Source organism: Copadichromis virginalis, linkage group LG11 (genome assembly GCF_057382275.1).
Source record: "Copadichromis virginalis isolate Kocher_CV1m ecotype Utaka linkage group LG11, C_Virginalis_male_GT1.1, whole genome shotgun sequence".
NCBI lineage: Eukaryota > Metazoa > Chordata > Actinopteri > Cichliformes > Cichlidae > Copadichromis > Copadichromis virginalis.
Window position 1 is genome coordinate 35,916,357 of NC_140628.1, and position 16,205 is coordinate 35,932,561.

Consider the following 16,205-nt stretch of genomic DNA (forward strand, 5'->3'; position numbering starts at 1 on the left):
CTGCCACGCTGCTGAATGCTGTAAAACTTTTCTCACATAACTGTAACCACAAATTTTACAAACCAATAACACCAGCTGTGAAGTTCCAGCATTAAAATTGCACAAAGTATTGCCCTCAACAGCTTTACCAATGTCTCTTTCATAATAGCAGTCTGGGGGCGTTTTGGAAATCAGAGAGTTGTAAAACTTGTGAGTAACCATGGAAAAAATGAAAAGCTTGACTGAATAAATTGAATTAATTTAGTTTAGTAGTTGTGGTTACAAATTTAGCTTCCAGAGGATACAGCTACCTACCCTTAATAAAATTAATTATCAGTTGGTGATGAGTAATTACTTTCATATTTAAAAAATAGCTGTTCAGCGACACTAGTATGTGAATTCACAATAATATCACAGTTACAGCTATAGTTGCCATGGTTTTTGTGTAGGTGGATATGGATCCAATGTCAATAACAACATACATCTTTCCAAAAAAAGAAGGATTGGATGGCAGTTTTGAAGGATGAATTTGAAAATCAAGAAGAGAAAGCGAGTGAAGGCAGGGCCAAGAATTAAATGGTGGAAGTTAAATAACAATGAATATTGCACAGATTTCAAGAAAGAACTGAGACAGAGTCTGAGTTGAAGGGAAGAATTACCAGATGACTGGGAAAATACAGCTCAAGTGAAAATATTTAGTGGTAACCGGGACAGAAGAAAGAAGACAAGAAGACCTGGTGGTGGAATGAGGAAGTAGAGGAAAGTACTCAAAGGAAGAAGTTAACAAAGAAAAAGTGGGATAGGAAGATGAAGAAAGTAGACAGGAGTGAATACTGAGAGACTAGGCATACAGCAACGAGAGAGGTGGCAAATGAAAAGTATGTAAGGCTGGACACTCGACTAGGCAGAGAAATTGAGCTGGGAAGATATGCAGCAGGTTAGAGCGGTTAAGGAAAGAGATGGAAATGTACTAACAAGCTGAGCAAGTCTACTGAGAAGGTGGAGGGAATACTTTGAGCAGCTGATGAATGAAGAAAATGAGAGAGAAAGGAGGACAGATGGAGGATAGTTAGCGATTCAGAAGTGCAGAGGATTAGTAAGGAGGAAGTGAGAGCAGCTATACAGAGGATGAAGAGTGGAAAGGCAGCTGACACATTTCTGGAGGTATAGAGATGTCTCAGAGGAAATGGGCTTTTTGACCAGACTGTTTAACACAGTTTTGGAGGGTGAGAGGATGCCTGAGGAATGGAGAGGTGTATCAGTACTGATTTTCAATAATGAGGGCGATGTGCAGAGCTGTAGCAGCTACAGAGGAACACAGTTGATGAGACATAGCATGAAGCTGTGAGAAAGAGTTGCTGAAGCTAGCTTAAGAATAGAGGTGATAGTGTTGATGGAGAAGTATAGAGAAGGTCAGAAGGAGCTGCACTGTGTCTTTGGATCTAGAGAAAGCAGATGATAGGATAGCAACAGAGGAACTATGGTACTGCATGAGGAAGGAGTGACAGAGAAGTATGTGACGGTGGTACAGGACCTGTCTGAGCACAGCGAGACACTGGTGAGGTGTGTGGTAGGAGTGATGTAGACTGACGAATGAGGTTAGGCAGAAGTCTCCCTGGACTATGATGTTTGCAGGTGACATTGTCATCTATAGTGAGAGTAGGGAGCAGGTGGAAGAGCCTGGAGGTATGCACTAGAGAGAAGATGGAAGACAGCAGAAGCAAGACAGAATACATGTGTGCGTGAAAGAGGGGCAGGTCTAGCAGTGAAAAAGCGAGTAACAGAGTGAAGGTGGATGAGTTTAAAAACCTGGATCAACCACCCAAAGAGAGGTGAGGAAAGGAGTGCAGGCAGGGTGGGGTGGGTGGAGATGAGTGGGGTGGTTTGTGACAGAAAGATAGCAGCAAAAATGAAAGGGAAGGTTCACATGATGGTAGTACGACCTAATATGATGCATGATTTGGAAATGGTGCCACTCACAAAAAGACAGGGGACCAGGCTGGAGGTGGCAGAGGCAAAGATGCTAACATTTTCACTGGGAGGAGTGATAGCATCAGAATTAAATACATCAGAGGGACACAGGTCAATACAGGTCAAGTGCTTTGGAGGGTGGGATGCTTTGGACACAAGAAGGATATTTGATACTTTTGATTTAATTTAAAGGATGTTAAATAAGCAGCTGCCATGTTGGAGGAAATGAGGGAGAACAGAGAGATGATTCATGGATGTAGTGCAGGACTTGTAGAAGGCTGGTGTGCTAGAAGAGGAAGCAAGGGGTATGGTGAGATGAAGGCAGATGATCTGCTAATGATCCCTGATGGGAGTAGCAAGGATAAGGAGAGGAAGAAAAAAAAAAGAAGAAGAAGAAAAAGAAGAAGAAGAAAAGCTGTTTCAATGACCCTAAATTTGGTGCAAATGTTCTGCACTTTGTTTTATTGACAGAGATAATGATCATCAGCTGGCGCATAATTATATAGCTGCAAGTAGTGTCCAAAATGTACCAACAGCTTTCAGCACTTACTTCCTAGTCAGTCTTCGATGTTGTGGAGTGAACTAGTGGACAGTTCCAACACAGTCAAAGACACAAGCATTTTTCTTTCAATAATTTGATCATTATGTTCTGGGTTGTTGACAGAAGCTGAGTGGACAACTATTAGTTGTGGAAATGTCACCACTGGGCTGCATGCCACTCAGCCACATGGGTTTTTAATTCTCAGGACAGAATATATTTGTGTTGAAGATGATGGTGTGCCTCACATCAAAGGTTTTATGTGAGGCACAAGATTTTGACATTTGACGTTAACGTATTACTGTTAATAGTAATAAAGTTTATTTGTATAGCAGAAGTACAAATCAGTGCTTCCCAAGAACACATAATAACCAAACATTAGGAATTGAGTTAAAAATACACTCTGCATGTCAATTAAAATAGTAGTATGTATGTATGACAACATTTGAATTTAAGAATGAAAGACACAATAACATTTGTAAGAGCCATTCCGTAAAAAATTACGTTTAAAAGTGATTTTAATGAAGCCAGAGTCCTTCAGATCACTCAAAGAAAACATTTGACTGCCTTTTCTGGTCCCTGTGCAATTTGGATTTTAAGTCTTAGAATCAACTGGGAATCCAGTGTAGAGTAATTACAGCTTGGTTAATATGTTCAGTTTTTCTAAAGAGTAGAAAAACTTTTTTGGAGGATGGCTCTTCTAAATTGGTTCTTGCATGGACACACACGGACAACAAAAACATATATATATATAAGAAACATCCCGTCCTGAATTAACAGGAATAATTTAACCAGTCCTGTTGCAAAACATTTTAATGAAAAACACTGTAGCTCACATTTATTCTTTATAGACATTGAAGCCATTAAGTTGAGTCAAAGAGCTAATAATATCATTTTTATTATAAAAATGGAGATTTTTAATTTAAAGAGTTTATTTCCCACAGGTGTGAGTGAGGATCCATCTATCCATCAGTCCAGAGCCTATTTAAACTTTAGTTCAACCAGTCAGAACGCATCATCCCCTTGAATGCTGATTGGTCAGGCTATTTATGTGTGAATGGACGATTATACTGGAGTATACTTTTTTAAAACACAAACTGTTTGGTGCCTGATGAAGGCCACAAGCTGAAACGTGTCGGTCTGTTAATGAAGTTGTCCCCTAGTGTTTCAAGTGTTGCTGGAGTTTTCATCTGACCATTTCTTTATCTTTCTCTATGCATCTGAGAAGAAGGTGAAGTTGTGTCGGAAACTTTTGGAAATCACCATGGAGCAACAACATCAGTTTAACAGCACTTGCTCTCGACCATGAGAATCAATGACATTCAAGGACCATCTGTCTTCTGTAGTTTGAACTACCCCACTTTTTGACTTCGACATTAAACATGAAACCATGGATCACCTGAAGAAGTTCTATTTCTCACTCCAAAAGATACCTCGCAACAGATGGGATGCAATTACCTTATTGGAACACATCAGAAAGGAAATGATTCCAAGAGGACTATCTATTCTCGAGCCACGATCTTTTGGTAAGGACAATCCAGCTTTCATATCCACATGAAACAGTGTCCTAATAAATGCTCCTTTGCGCTAATGGCTGTTACTATAAAGTACTTAAATGAGGAAGAGAGTAAGATGTAAGATGACATATTAAAGAATGAACAGCACAAATAAAAGACCTCAAAAAAGATGAATTCCTAAGATTTGAGAAGGACTGTAAGAAGGGAATCACATATTCCTGGCCTCAGGACACTCACAGTTTAACCATAAACACTTCCACCATCACTGAACCATGCCCAACACAACAGAAAGTCTAGTTTAAAGACACACATCCAAGTTAAAGACTCCCTTCAACAACTTCAAATAAGAAAAAAACCCTACCCAGGAGTGGTCTAAAGTCAAATGCACAGACGGGGAAAAAAAAAATCGATTCAGCTGCCCATTTACCCAACCCCAGTATTGGGGAAGAAGTCAGCTGTTGTCAACCTGAGCACTGTACTGACTCCTGCTCAACTAGCATTGCTTGAACTTGGTCTTTCTCTTGTGCCAACTTCTTCTGTAAGTCCATTTGAGCTCTTTTTGGATTTGCACAAATTCTTCAGAGATGTAAACCTAAAGAAATTTTGGGCCTTTCCCACAGATTTACACTGAAGTAAAAGGGACCAGACTTCTTTGGTCAACTCAAAGCAGCAGCTATGCCCTCAAATGCATTTAAATAAGAGTCTACCTCAGACTTGAAATGGGGTAACCAATGTTGCTTATATCAAAACTGGCAGAAACAAAGAAGGTCAAGAGCCCTGATATGGAGGGGCATGGCTTGCACATCCAGCTCCTTGTTGCAGGTCTCCAACTCCTTTATGAAGAGAGTGAGGCAGGTTGACATACCTTCATGAGGCTCAGAGGCCTGATCAGACTCTGTGCCAGCAGCAGACACATCAGCTGTGTCAACATCCACTCCAAGTACGAAGTCTTCTGCCCTTTTCCACTGGAGCCATTTGTAGTGATAGCACACCTCTCAGTTTGTCCCGGACTTCAGCTACAATGGAAAAGACACAAAGCTGGAGTTATATCTGTATTTACCACAGCTGGTGCTTCTTCTCTCATTCTCTCCCCTCCCTCTCCAGTTGCTACTTCAATCATGAAACTGATCAAGGATCAGCTGATCGGCTTTTCTCTCTTGTTTGTTTATCTCCTACTTTGCGCCAGAAAAAGCAAACCAGCAGATGTCGCTCTAAATAACAGCATCACGTTTAAGCTTGATCAGCTGTTGTTAGAATTTATTTAATATTAATTTCTAGTATCAGCTGATGTTTGCTGGAGCCACAGCTGTAAAGCTGCTGGTCATGATATCGGTTTGGTTATCTGGTGAGAGGGAAACATGAAACCAGGAGATGTCCTTACTGAATCATCAGAGCTGAACAGGTGATGGAGAAACAGGTTTACCTTTTAGGTGACATGAATGAGTTGAAGGGAAGTTATGAACTGTTTCTGAGAGACAAATAACACCAGGATCCTTTTCTATGTAGCTGACAGCTGGTAACTGTGCAGGAGCGGGTCTAGCAAAGGTTTGCCAGGGGGCCAGGTAGGGCATTAACAGGGAAAGGGGGCACAAAGAAATACTTTCTTATTTTCATTTAAAATGTCTAGCTTTTAAAAAATAATTATCTGAATCTTACAACCAAAGCTGTCATCTGATGTAAAATGTATAGAAATCATACATTTACCAACAAGACTGTACATCACTGTTACAACAGTGTTTGTTTTCGTTCAAAGGCTTTATGGCTTTTCCTATAATACCTGGTGGGTCGGTCTCTAGTCAAAATGCCCAGGCCGATTTTTTTGTCCCAGTCCAGCCCTGGGCGCGACACGCAGTGAATTAATCTGAGAAGGTGCATTAAAAAATAAATGGCCGGGCCAGCGGTGCACATCGCAAATCAGCTCACATAGACACATTAGTTGTGCCTCTTCTTAATGACAGTATCTTAGCTAACAACCCCAACTACCAGATTCAACTTGTAATTGGCTAAAAATAACTTGAGAGGGACGTTACTAGCTTTTTCAAGCGATGTTGAAATTTCCACATTCCAACACTTCAAATGTTGTGGGGGTCAACGTTTGCAGAACTACAGATGCAGCTGGAATCCACAGCTGTGCGTGTTCATGGAGCTTGCATTTTCACCTGCTGGACATCACTACCTGACAAGTTTAACTGTCTTCAGAGGCCTTATTGACAGTATTTGGCTCTACATGTTTGTGTGAGCAGATTTTCTCTCACATGAGTGTCCTCAGGTAGCCGTCTGAACGTTGGACACTCGAGACCTGTGTCTCTGAGTGGGAGACCAGAGATCACATTAACATGTGTATCTCTGTATTAACAAACATGCCATATTGGCCCAGTTTATTTTTCTTATCATTGTTGTGAGGACACCATAAATAGCATTTGTATTTTCTGTTATACAGTTCATTTGCTGTTCTTGTTATGGATAAAAAGTGTCTTTTTTTTGGTTTCAAAATAGCTGATAACTATTCGCTGATAGCTGCCAACATCTGCGAACAAATATAATCCTTTAAAGTAGTTCTATATAGTGTGTAACTGTTAATATAGAGCGTTATTAAATTTATTGCTAATGCAATCATATGGCACACCGACTTCTGAGGAAATTTTAGATGGCACTCATCATCAGAAAGGTTGCCTACCCCAGTTTTACATGAATCGACATTTAGCTTTTCTTTAGTTCTGAAAAGGAATTGATGGTGTGTTGGCACCGTCTACTGGGGTTTAACCAACCAAAATGATTGTTTCTGCTCCCGGTGCAGCTGTGTTTGGATAACAAAAATCTGTGCCTGTGATATTGTGTGTGACGGGGGAATGAAAAACAAATGAATAAAAGTAAGAAGGGTGATTTATTGTCACCCCATCGCTTTTAAATATTTGTTTCGCAATAAAATGAAACAATGGAAAGAGCAGAAATTACATGACTGTGGAAGTTCGGTTTCATCACAGCGTGAGCACGAAGACTTTAAGAATAATTTCACAGGATTTCTCAAACAGCCTGTTTTTAACCTCTGGCACAACATTAATTAAAGTAGAACCTGAATAAATAAATATTTTTTCTTCTTCTGTGATTCCTGCAGGGTAGCCGAGTCAGTTCGCTCAGTTGTCACCCAGACATAATGCTTTGATCCCACTCCCTCTCAAACGAGACACCTTCTGCTCCAGCTGCATGGAGCTCAGGGCCCTATTTCAGGAAGCCGGTTTAGAAAACTCAGAGTGAAAAACGACACTCACGGTTGAGTAACCCCGAACTGTCCAACTCGGAATATTCCGTTTCAGAAAGGCTGATAACAAGTAGTTCAATCAACGCGGAGTTGCTACAACCCCAAGTTAAGCACGCGCACGAGGATACATAAAGCCCCGATCAGTGGAGCACAGATTAAGCGAGTCACCATGGAGACGGAGGGAAAGAAGGCCCGGTCGACGTATTTCACAGCGCTCGAGGCGGAAATTCTGATGGCAGCATATGCCGACAGCATGCACATCATGCAGAAAAAAAGTAACACAGCCGCAGCTGCAAAGGAAAGGGAGCATGCATGGCAAAACATAGCCGACAGAGTCAATGCGTGAGTGTTAATTTAAACATTGATCTAGGGATTTCCACCCATATAACACGTTATTTTATCATATGTCATTCTATTTATTATGTTATACATTTTATTTTGTGATGTGATGTGAGCGCAGGTGCAACCCAACAGGCCCCAAACGTTCCTGGCAGCAAGTAAAAATGAAATATAAAAACATAGTCCAAACAGGTAAGGTGTAATTGTATTATGAGCCATAGTGCTTGGTCTGTGTGTCCTATGTAAATCAATTGCAGTTAGAGGCTACAGTAATATACCACCTGTAAGCACATATTGAAATTATCTGAGCACATCACAAGTACACATTTGCCTACTCTGTATGCCCAAATGTGTGCCGTCACAGCCAACAGAAAAAAAGCGGAGGCCCGAAAAACAGGTGGGGGTCCTCCACCACCACCACTCACAGAGGCTGAGCAGTTGGCCCTCAGCCAAAACAGTGGGCGCCCTGTGGCTGAAGGCATCTCTGCGGGGACATCCTCTGTGGCAACAACCCCACAAGACACAAGTGCCTACATAAGGGGTAAATCCAAAACAATACATGGCGTGCATACATCCATTCTGCACAGTCACCTTGACCAAAATGAACTATGTCGTAGTGAAGTTACTGTCCTACTGACAGAGAATGACAGTCATCAAACAGTCAGGTGAATAAACAACACTGAGACACTTGGAAACTGTTAACGTGCTGCACGGGTGAGGGCCCAGGGAGAGACTCACACACACCGAGCTGCAGTGGTACGTCTTTATGAAGAGCATAGCAGTGTCCTTTAATTTTGCATACATGTGTGTGTGTGTGTTAACCTCTCACAGGGTGAGCTCCCTGTTCCCAGAGACAGAGCGAGTAGTACATTTCGTACTTTTCCCAATAAGAGTAACATATGAACATATACCTTAATGCAACATAAAGCTCATAAAAGCGTTTCCACCCTGACACCTACTGATTTTGCCTTCCCTCAGTGTCGGTTGTCTCTGAGAGCATACTGACAATGAGGTGTATGGTGATTGGTATGTCTGGTAATTGCCATTTGCGCCCACATAAGTCATGAGTGACCTGTATGAACCCCATATTCTTCCAGTTGACGGTGATGGTGTACTGCATCTGGTGCAGCCCCCTGTTGAGCCAGACCGACATGCAGTTGTGAGTACTCGTAATACTCCACAGACTACATGTGTCAACAGTAGAACAGCAATGTTGTTAAATGTCTCCACCACAGGCACATGATGACGAAACAGTGACAGCTGCTACAGAGGAGGCCGCAACAGAGCCACACTATGAGGTATACAGTGTACAGTGGAAAATATAACAACTGACGACAATGTGGTACTATGATGACACCATGGACTTACTATGTCCCCGGCAGAGTGATGCTGGAAATGAAGAGGAAGAGGGTCCAGCCACTCCTACAACGAACCTTTCCACAGTGGGTTGTTCAGCACTGATTTACAACCAACCTAAGTAGGCATGTACTATGGATGCCAATGCTATGTCCCTTGTTGCAATAGCTCCCTGTGAAGCAGCTGTATAAGACATATCTGGCCAGGAAGATAAGAAAGTGCGACATGGAAATGGTGCACCTCCAGCTGCAGATCCAAAAGTCGAAGCTGGAGATTGTACTGCTGGAACAACAGTTAAGGGTGGGTGGAGTGATCATAGATGGACGAATCATGTCAGTGTTTGTACAACATACTAATATACGCATTTATTCTTTGTGTACAGGACATACAGGGTGACCAATAAAGCCAGTTGACCACAGTATCTGTGTATTTGTCTTGTAACATGTTGGGGTGACGGGTCACAGGAAATGGTTGTGGCATATGGTGTCTCTGACTGCTCTTCCATCCTGTACGTTCGTGGGTGGGTCAGGATGTTCATCGTGTGGATCACTGCTGTTGTCTGGTTCAGCTGGACACTGTTCACCTCTAATCGTGGCAATGTTGTGTAGGATCACACATGCCACAATGATGTCACATGCCCTTTCTGGGGTGACCCTGAGTCCACGAAGGCACTGGAACCGGGCCTTGAGCATTCCGATGGTCATTTCAACTCTGCCCCGTGTCCTGCAATGGGCCAGATTATAATGCTGCTGTGGGCCCGGTTCAGGGTCAGGGTAAGGGGTGAGCAAATAGGGTAGACATGGGTACCCCCTATCACCAAGCAGGTGGCCAGTGAACTCTCCTAGGACAGAAGAATACATGTCAGTGCAAACGTCCCTGTGGCAATTGGTCTCTGTATATTTCACAGTTACTTCGACCCACCATGTCCAAATTTGGTGCTCAGTGTACATTCCCGGAAGATTCGTGAGTCATGTACAGAGCCTGGCCACTTGACTTCCACATTTGTGATGATGTTGGCAGCATCACATATGATCTACACAGTGCAGAGAACACAAATTAGCATCCATTACCATGATGCCATCACTTGTTGGTGTGAAATGCTACAGGGAATTATGTACCTGTACATTGATGCTGTGGACGGACTTCCTGTTCACATAGTCTCCTTCATTTGCTGAGGGTGCAATGATTGGGATGTGGGTGCCATCTATACAGCCAATCACGCCTGGGAACCCTGGAAATTTATGTACCATTTGAGTGGTAGTTCACGTATCACCACATCATGCATTAAGTTTTGTTCATCCTGATACCTGCAATTTTGTGGAATCCCTCTTTGATAAATCTTGTGGGTCTGTGACCGGGGAACACCACAAACGAGTGCAGGAGACGTTTCAGTGCTACTGTAACATTCCTGACTGCCCGACAGACGGTAGCCTTGGAAACGTGCTCAGCGTCACCGATATTGTACAGAAAGCTCCCGTTTGCAAAGAAACGGAGTGCGGTACAAAGAATATGTAATGGACTGAGCGCATGTCCGCGATGTGTCACATGCGCAATATATGGCCTGAGGATGTTATGCAAATAACTTATTGATTGTGCTGAGAAACGGTAATGTTCGCACAGGAAATCATCAGGTAATGATAAAATGTCCGAACGCGCTCTGATCACTCTCTCCCGGCGGAGAGCTCTGCGGAGAATTTGGGCTTCAAGATCTACTGGCTCTTCAAGGAAGGGACACGCCATGTCTGACACTTCCTGCTGTCAGGTTTCCGACAAAGAGGCGGGGTCAGTCAGGGTTAGTTGTAGTAAACCTGCTAGGGGGCAGGTTAGCTTCACGGCGTGTGTCGTCATAGTGACTCACCCAGGCTTCAGCTGAACTCGCTTTGTGAAACCGAAAACCCAGAGTTTTCGTTAACTCAGGGTATACTTACTCAGTTTTTCCACTAAACCGGCTTCCTGAAATAGGGCCCAGGGCTGTGATGATGGAAAATAAAGAGTGCTGATCCCTCTCAAAGTGCTTGCTCTGGGTAACCTTGATAGTAGCTGCGAGTGGACCGGAGGGTGGGGAGTGCAGGTAGTTCGAGCAGAGGGGGGTTCCATTTATCTTGTGTTGCAGTGACGGCAGCAGGATTTATGGGGCTTTGGGTGTCATCCCGTGACAAGGTGCACATTCTTTCCGTGCATTATGGGCCCAGATGATACTAGTTGGAGGCTCCCTGTAAATAACCTCGAGGTTATGTCTTTTATTGAGTTATACATTGTGTTAAATTTATGATTGAGGTCCTATGGAACACACGGTGGTGGGGAAATGTGTTCGGCTTGCTGTTCCAGTGATAATGTGAAAACAATGCTGCCAAGCCAAGTGTTAGCCACAAACATCTGCGGAAAAACAAAAGCGGAGAGATGAGCGGAACACAAGAAGACCTGTAAAAGAAAAAAAAAAAACCTGATGCAAAATATTGCCAGAACCAAGCATCATCGCTTGCCAAAATCAAAATTTTGATTATCAGCAATTTGTGTATCCATGGTTACTTTGCACTTAATTATGTGTTGACACTGGATAACATGACGTATGCAAGGATTACTGGAACACTAAAACCACGAGACAGTGAAAGGGGGAAATACCAAAAGATGAATAAAACATCTCACATACTAATATAAGTAGAAACTATTAAATCCCACAGTGCTTGATTATTCATCAGTGCAACATAATAATAATATGGATAGACATAAAGCATAAAAGTTAGATTTTTTGGACATTACGCTCCATGTTTCTATGTTTATAATATCACATTTACATAATTTCTAGCTGTTTGTGGCAGGTGTGGATCAGCGGATCATGCAAACATTGAACCTGCAGTGCTGCGTGATGGCCTTAAGCCTCTTTCCAGGATTGGTTGCTGAGCCTCTTTTTTGCTTCCTCATTTTTAGGTCCTAATCAGTGGTTCTCATGAAGGTAATGACTTAACCTGCTTGGGAGTTCATGACAGTTGGTCTCTGGTCTTTTATCAGAAAGCATTTCAGGAACTCAGCTTTTGTTTCATTGTGTTACATGTGTAGTATTCTCTAGTATAAGCTGCATGTTTTGCGGTTCTATTTGGTCTTAAAAACCAGAAAACTAATGTAATTCAAAGGTTTTATAGTTAGGCCTGTAGTTTGTAATCTAACCAGTTTAAAATGTAATATGCTGTTGACATGAAATATGCTTATATTTTCACACTTTAGTTTAAAATAGTTCAGTGTTTTTAATTCAGAAATATGAATCCACTCTTGTCTTACCACAAACTGTCTGCACACTGACAATAGGTCTGATTTAGCAATCTATTTTGTGTTGCTGGCTTAAACTTTTATTTAAATTGTTAACTGACCATTGCAGCCACAAAAACCATTCTTCCACTGCAGCTACGGGAGCCTGACACTCTTAATTGAAGAATTCAATTATTTCATTGCTAGTTTGGGCTCTCGAGTTACTGATTTGTGTGCAAAAGCAATCAAAGCATTTCTCCTGGCATATCATAGATTCAGCAGAAAAACAGACATTACACAGTTTCACAGCATAATAATTACACAACGAATGAAAGCTAATACAAACCCACATTTTAGCAGTCTTGACACTGAGCTCTGGGGCACCTCGGTACAAATTCTCTGATGGAATATAAAGAGATCTGTTACACGAGCTCCTTTGTTGAGGAAAAAATGACTCATTAGCAGGTCTCGCTGACGTGTTAGCTAAGCACGCTGTAGTATCGACCTCCTGCAATATTTTCTGCAGCTCCTCTTCTCTCCTCTCGCCTCACTAATCCAGTGATGCTGGAAAATACAGCAAACATTTTCTCAGATGGTTTATAAAGGCTGCCTTTGTTGACCAGCCAAGAAAATTTTGGATCGGATCACAAATGCATTTTAAGCACGGCAAATGGATGTATGACATGCTTGTATAGGCCCCGAAGTGCTTACTCAGGCCCGTGCATTCCTAGTGTCAAGGAAATTCTCGGTTCTCGAGAATCTAATGAAGACAGATTTGATAGGAAAATTGATCTTTTAAAGCCCCGGATCTGCACTAGTTGTGAGGAAAATATCCACTGGGTTTTGTCTCACAATGAGATTTCCACAGTTTGAAAAATGGGACACTTGTTCTGAGAAAATAAGTCTGTGTCCAGCATTAATTTATTGGCAACCTAAGTCCTTTACTCATTTATTATTAATTAGGTAGAGGATGTTCTCATTGTGTTTTTACTGTTACCTCTAATTAGTTTCTAATACTGCTCAGCGTAAAATAATAAGCAGCTGTGTCCCTCCATGAATACAGTGTGGCGTATAGAGACGAGAAAAAGAGCAAAAAGAGAAACACCCAAAATTTAGAATTTATTTCCATCACAATGACGTTGTTGGGAGTGTCAAAAATTTTGTCCAGTTCACTTAGCAGATCGTGCTAAGGAAGCTTTTCCAGGGAAACATAAAGAGGGATAAACTGTCGTTTGGCGAGATGCCTGCTAACAACACGACCTGCCAAACAACCAAACAAGTGGAATTTCACAATGTCTTCCCGATACTTAGGAACGCCCTGTCGACACAATCAGATGTAAGCGCAGTAAAGTAAGTTTTAGTTTGTCTCAGCTCTGATTTCCTTTAGCCTCAGTACACACTCAGCAGACACACCAGGCATGTATCTGGAGATTTTAAGGGGAAACTTCCATCTCAGTTTTATAAGACATTGATGCAAATCAGATCTGCATTGACCCGACATCCTGAAGGCTCGGTTGAGCCGCGCGGGCTGCAATCAATACGGCCACACCAGATCGGCTTTAATGCCACAGGTCTGTGTATTACTCAGCGAGGGCTCTGATTTATTCCCACAGAAACGCCTTCTTCCTGGCAGCTTTAATTAAGCGCTGAGACAGCCAACAACAACAGGGCAAGGAGTCCCAGTCGGAGATCAAGCAAGATCCTTTGAAGTTATTGTCATTAGGCTTGACTTGATGCTGCCACGACGACCACAACGCACTTTGTCATGAGTGCATGTAAAGCCGTCTCCAGTGTCTAGCTAATGGCATTCCGACGCTAATACCTCCTCTACTTTAAAGATAACAAGAGTCAGATGATTGGCCACGTAGCCTTCCAGTAATATTTCACTCCATACAACCACAGAAGAGATCTCACCTGCTTTAATAACCCTTAATGCCCGCTCTTTGTCTTAATTAAGGCAACAGTTTGCGTCAGTGTCCGTGTTTGTAATGTGTTTGCATCTCCACTGGTTACAAACAGCAGGCCTTGCTTTTAAAAAAACAACAAAAAAACAGTTTACCCTTTCTGTTCCTCGTAAAAACAGATGTTTAGATAGTCGCCATCCCAAGCACACTTTGCGACTTTCGTTGATTTAGTACCGGCAATGGCTTTTAAAAGAGACTGGATGAAGTAGGAGGTCGCCAGGAAGTCAGGAACACATCAGTATCCAATTAGACGCTGTTAAAACTGGGAACCCTGCGTGTAGAGTTTGGCAGAAGTAGGGGGTTAAACCGTTTTTTTCCTGCTTTCGTGTCAAAGGGGGAGTGGAGAGTGAATAATCCCTGCTGTAGCTTGGGGAGTGACGGGCGATGGCGGTCGACGTGCAGTTGAACAAAATTAATTTTGGACGCCTGTTGTCTTAGATCACATCAGGCTCAGACTTGCCATGCTTTTACAGACATTTTAGAGCCCTTGTTTTGACTTTCCTTTGACACTGAGTTACTTCATGGCAAAAGACCTGCACGCATCCGCATTACAGATATTCTTGATTGTGACCATGCATGTCGGTATTATGTCTAAAGACGTAAGTAAAGAGAAAAGTGGAAGATGAGATGAAGACACCAGAGCTGACATTTAGATGTGAGCTCCATTGAGCTCAGAAAGCTCTTCCCGCTTAATAATCTTCAAACTTTGATGCCTCCTTTTGTCTAAGCACTTTGGCTAATCTCCTCTTTTCCGTGAGATCCCTTTGAACAGTGGTAAACATTTATCTGAGGCAAACTTGTCTTTTGGGCGAGTGATGAGCTTTTGACATCAATTTGTGTTCGTTAGACTGCAGCAGTTCTCCCTCCCCCAGAGATCAATACCTCCGCTCGTCTCTTTCTGGCTGTTCAGCTTTACAAGCTGTAAAGACAGATAAAGTGAAAAGAAAGAGAGAGCTGGAGATTGAAAGGAGAGAGGGAAATAGAAGTGGAGGGAATCACAACAGCCAAGCTGCAGAATAAATCTGGAATTGGTTTTATTACTGGAGCATGACTTCCTTGATGTTTTCTGCCTGGACTATGTGATGTTTTCAGATCAAGGTTACCAGACTTTCTCTTCTATTGTAATTCTATAAAATAAATGCTCCTGAAAAATGTTTCTGACTAACGGGGATTTCTAACTCTGAAAGCAAGCATTTATGAATTGCCAACGTTTGAAAATCAGACTTCTTTTTTCTTTTCTTTTTTCCTCAAAGATAAGGAGCTTGTCAAGGGAGGGCGAATCATATATTGTATGATAAGGAATCTTTGGAGAAGATTAGGCCTTTAAATGAAGGGTTCACTACCAAAACATTCAGTGTAATAGAAGTCTCCTGCAGACTGATAAAAGCATTCAACTAGAACCAAGCGAAGACTATTTCCGCCTGCTCTATTTATGTATTCAGAGCTTTTGCTCAACTATTTTATTCCACCTTCTTTTTCTTCTTTCTCATCACTGCACACACAGCATGAGTCTTCCTGAGAGGAGTGAACAATTAAGGGAACAAATTAAGATCATGAGATTTTATGACACACTGAATAACCTCTATTCTACTATCAGATGTTGTTGACCCGATGAGAAGGCTGATGTCAGATTTGAGTGGTAGCATCCACGCTGGTTTTCTCCATCCAGGCAAGAGTTTTAGGACTGTTTCCAAAATAGAGGGTTAAATATTTATTGAAAACAGAAAAATGCTAAATTTCTTTGCTTGAACCAATGTTAAGGTGGACTTGGATGTGGCTTTTCCAGATTCAAAGCTGACTGTAGGGCTGGAAGACATGGCCTAAAATCCATATCGTGGTATAATTTGAAGCATGTGCGGTAATAATAAATGTTCTGACAGAGAGATTTCTGAAAAAATTAAACGTACAGCTCTGCTATCACTTCCAACATACATGAAGACAGAAAACTAAACAGCAGTGACATTTTTAGGGTTGCTGAAGTTGGACTAGCTTGTATATAATGATGTGCTACGTGATTGCTAGCAATATGTTAGCATAAA

The 16,205-nt window shown here is 42.0% G+C and overlaps 1 protein-coding gene and 1 long non-coding RNA gene across 3 annotated transcripts; one reads left to right on the forward strand and one right to left on the reverse strand.

Moving 5' to 3' along the window:
• The first annotated feature begins 7,316 nt into the window (after positions 1 to 7,316).
• On the forward strand, positions 7,317 to 9,374 carry LOC146699340 (uncharacterized). 2 transcript variants are annotated; one of them, XM_085472213.1, is made up of 8 exons: positions 7,317 to 7,606; positions 7,725 to 7,795; positions 7,968 to 8,144; positions 8,701 to 8,762; positions 8,839 to 8,901; positions 8,986 to 9,045; positions 9,128 to 9,259; positions 9,342 to 9,374. In XM_085472213.1, exons 1-8 carry the CDS (start codon positions 7,434 to 7,436, stop codon positions 9,360 to 9,362), a joined length of 759 nt encoding a protein of 252 aa, XP_085328339.1. In that variant the 5' UTR covers positions 7,317 to 7,433; the 3' UTR covers positions 9,363 to 9,374. The 2 variants fall into 2 exon arrangements, with proteins under 2 accessions (XP_085328339.1, XP_085328338.1); XM_085472212.1 differs by having other exon boundaries at positions 9,128 to 9,355.
• A 567-nt stretch (positions 9,375 to 9,941) lies between these two features.
• LOC146699341 (uncharacterized) lies at positions 9,942 to 10,557 on the reverse strand. Its single transcript, XR_014922813.1, has 3 exons — positions 10,267 to 10,557; positions 10,078 to 10,190; positions 9,942 to 9,992 (listed from the first exon to the last, which is right to left on the reverse strand). It is a non-coding gene; the product is annotated as an uncharacterized LOC146699341 (long non-coding RNA).
• Positions 10,558 to 16,205: the final 5,648 nt, after the last annotated feature.

Coding starts and splice junctions, on each gene's coding strand:
- LOC146699340 (XM_085472212.1), top strand. CDS start 7,434: ATGGAGACGGAGGGAAAGAAGGCCCGGTCGACGTATTTCACAGCGCTC. Junction 7,607..7,724: donor ATAGCCGACAGAGTCAATGC/GTGAGTGTTAAT, acceptor ATGTGAGCGCAG/GTGCAACCCAACAGGCCCCA. Junction 8,902..8,985: donor CAACAGAGCCACACTATGAG/GTATACAGTGTA, acceptor TGTCCCCGGCAG/AGTGATGCTGGAAATGAAGA.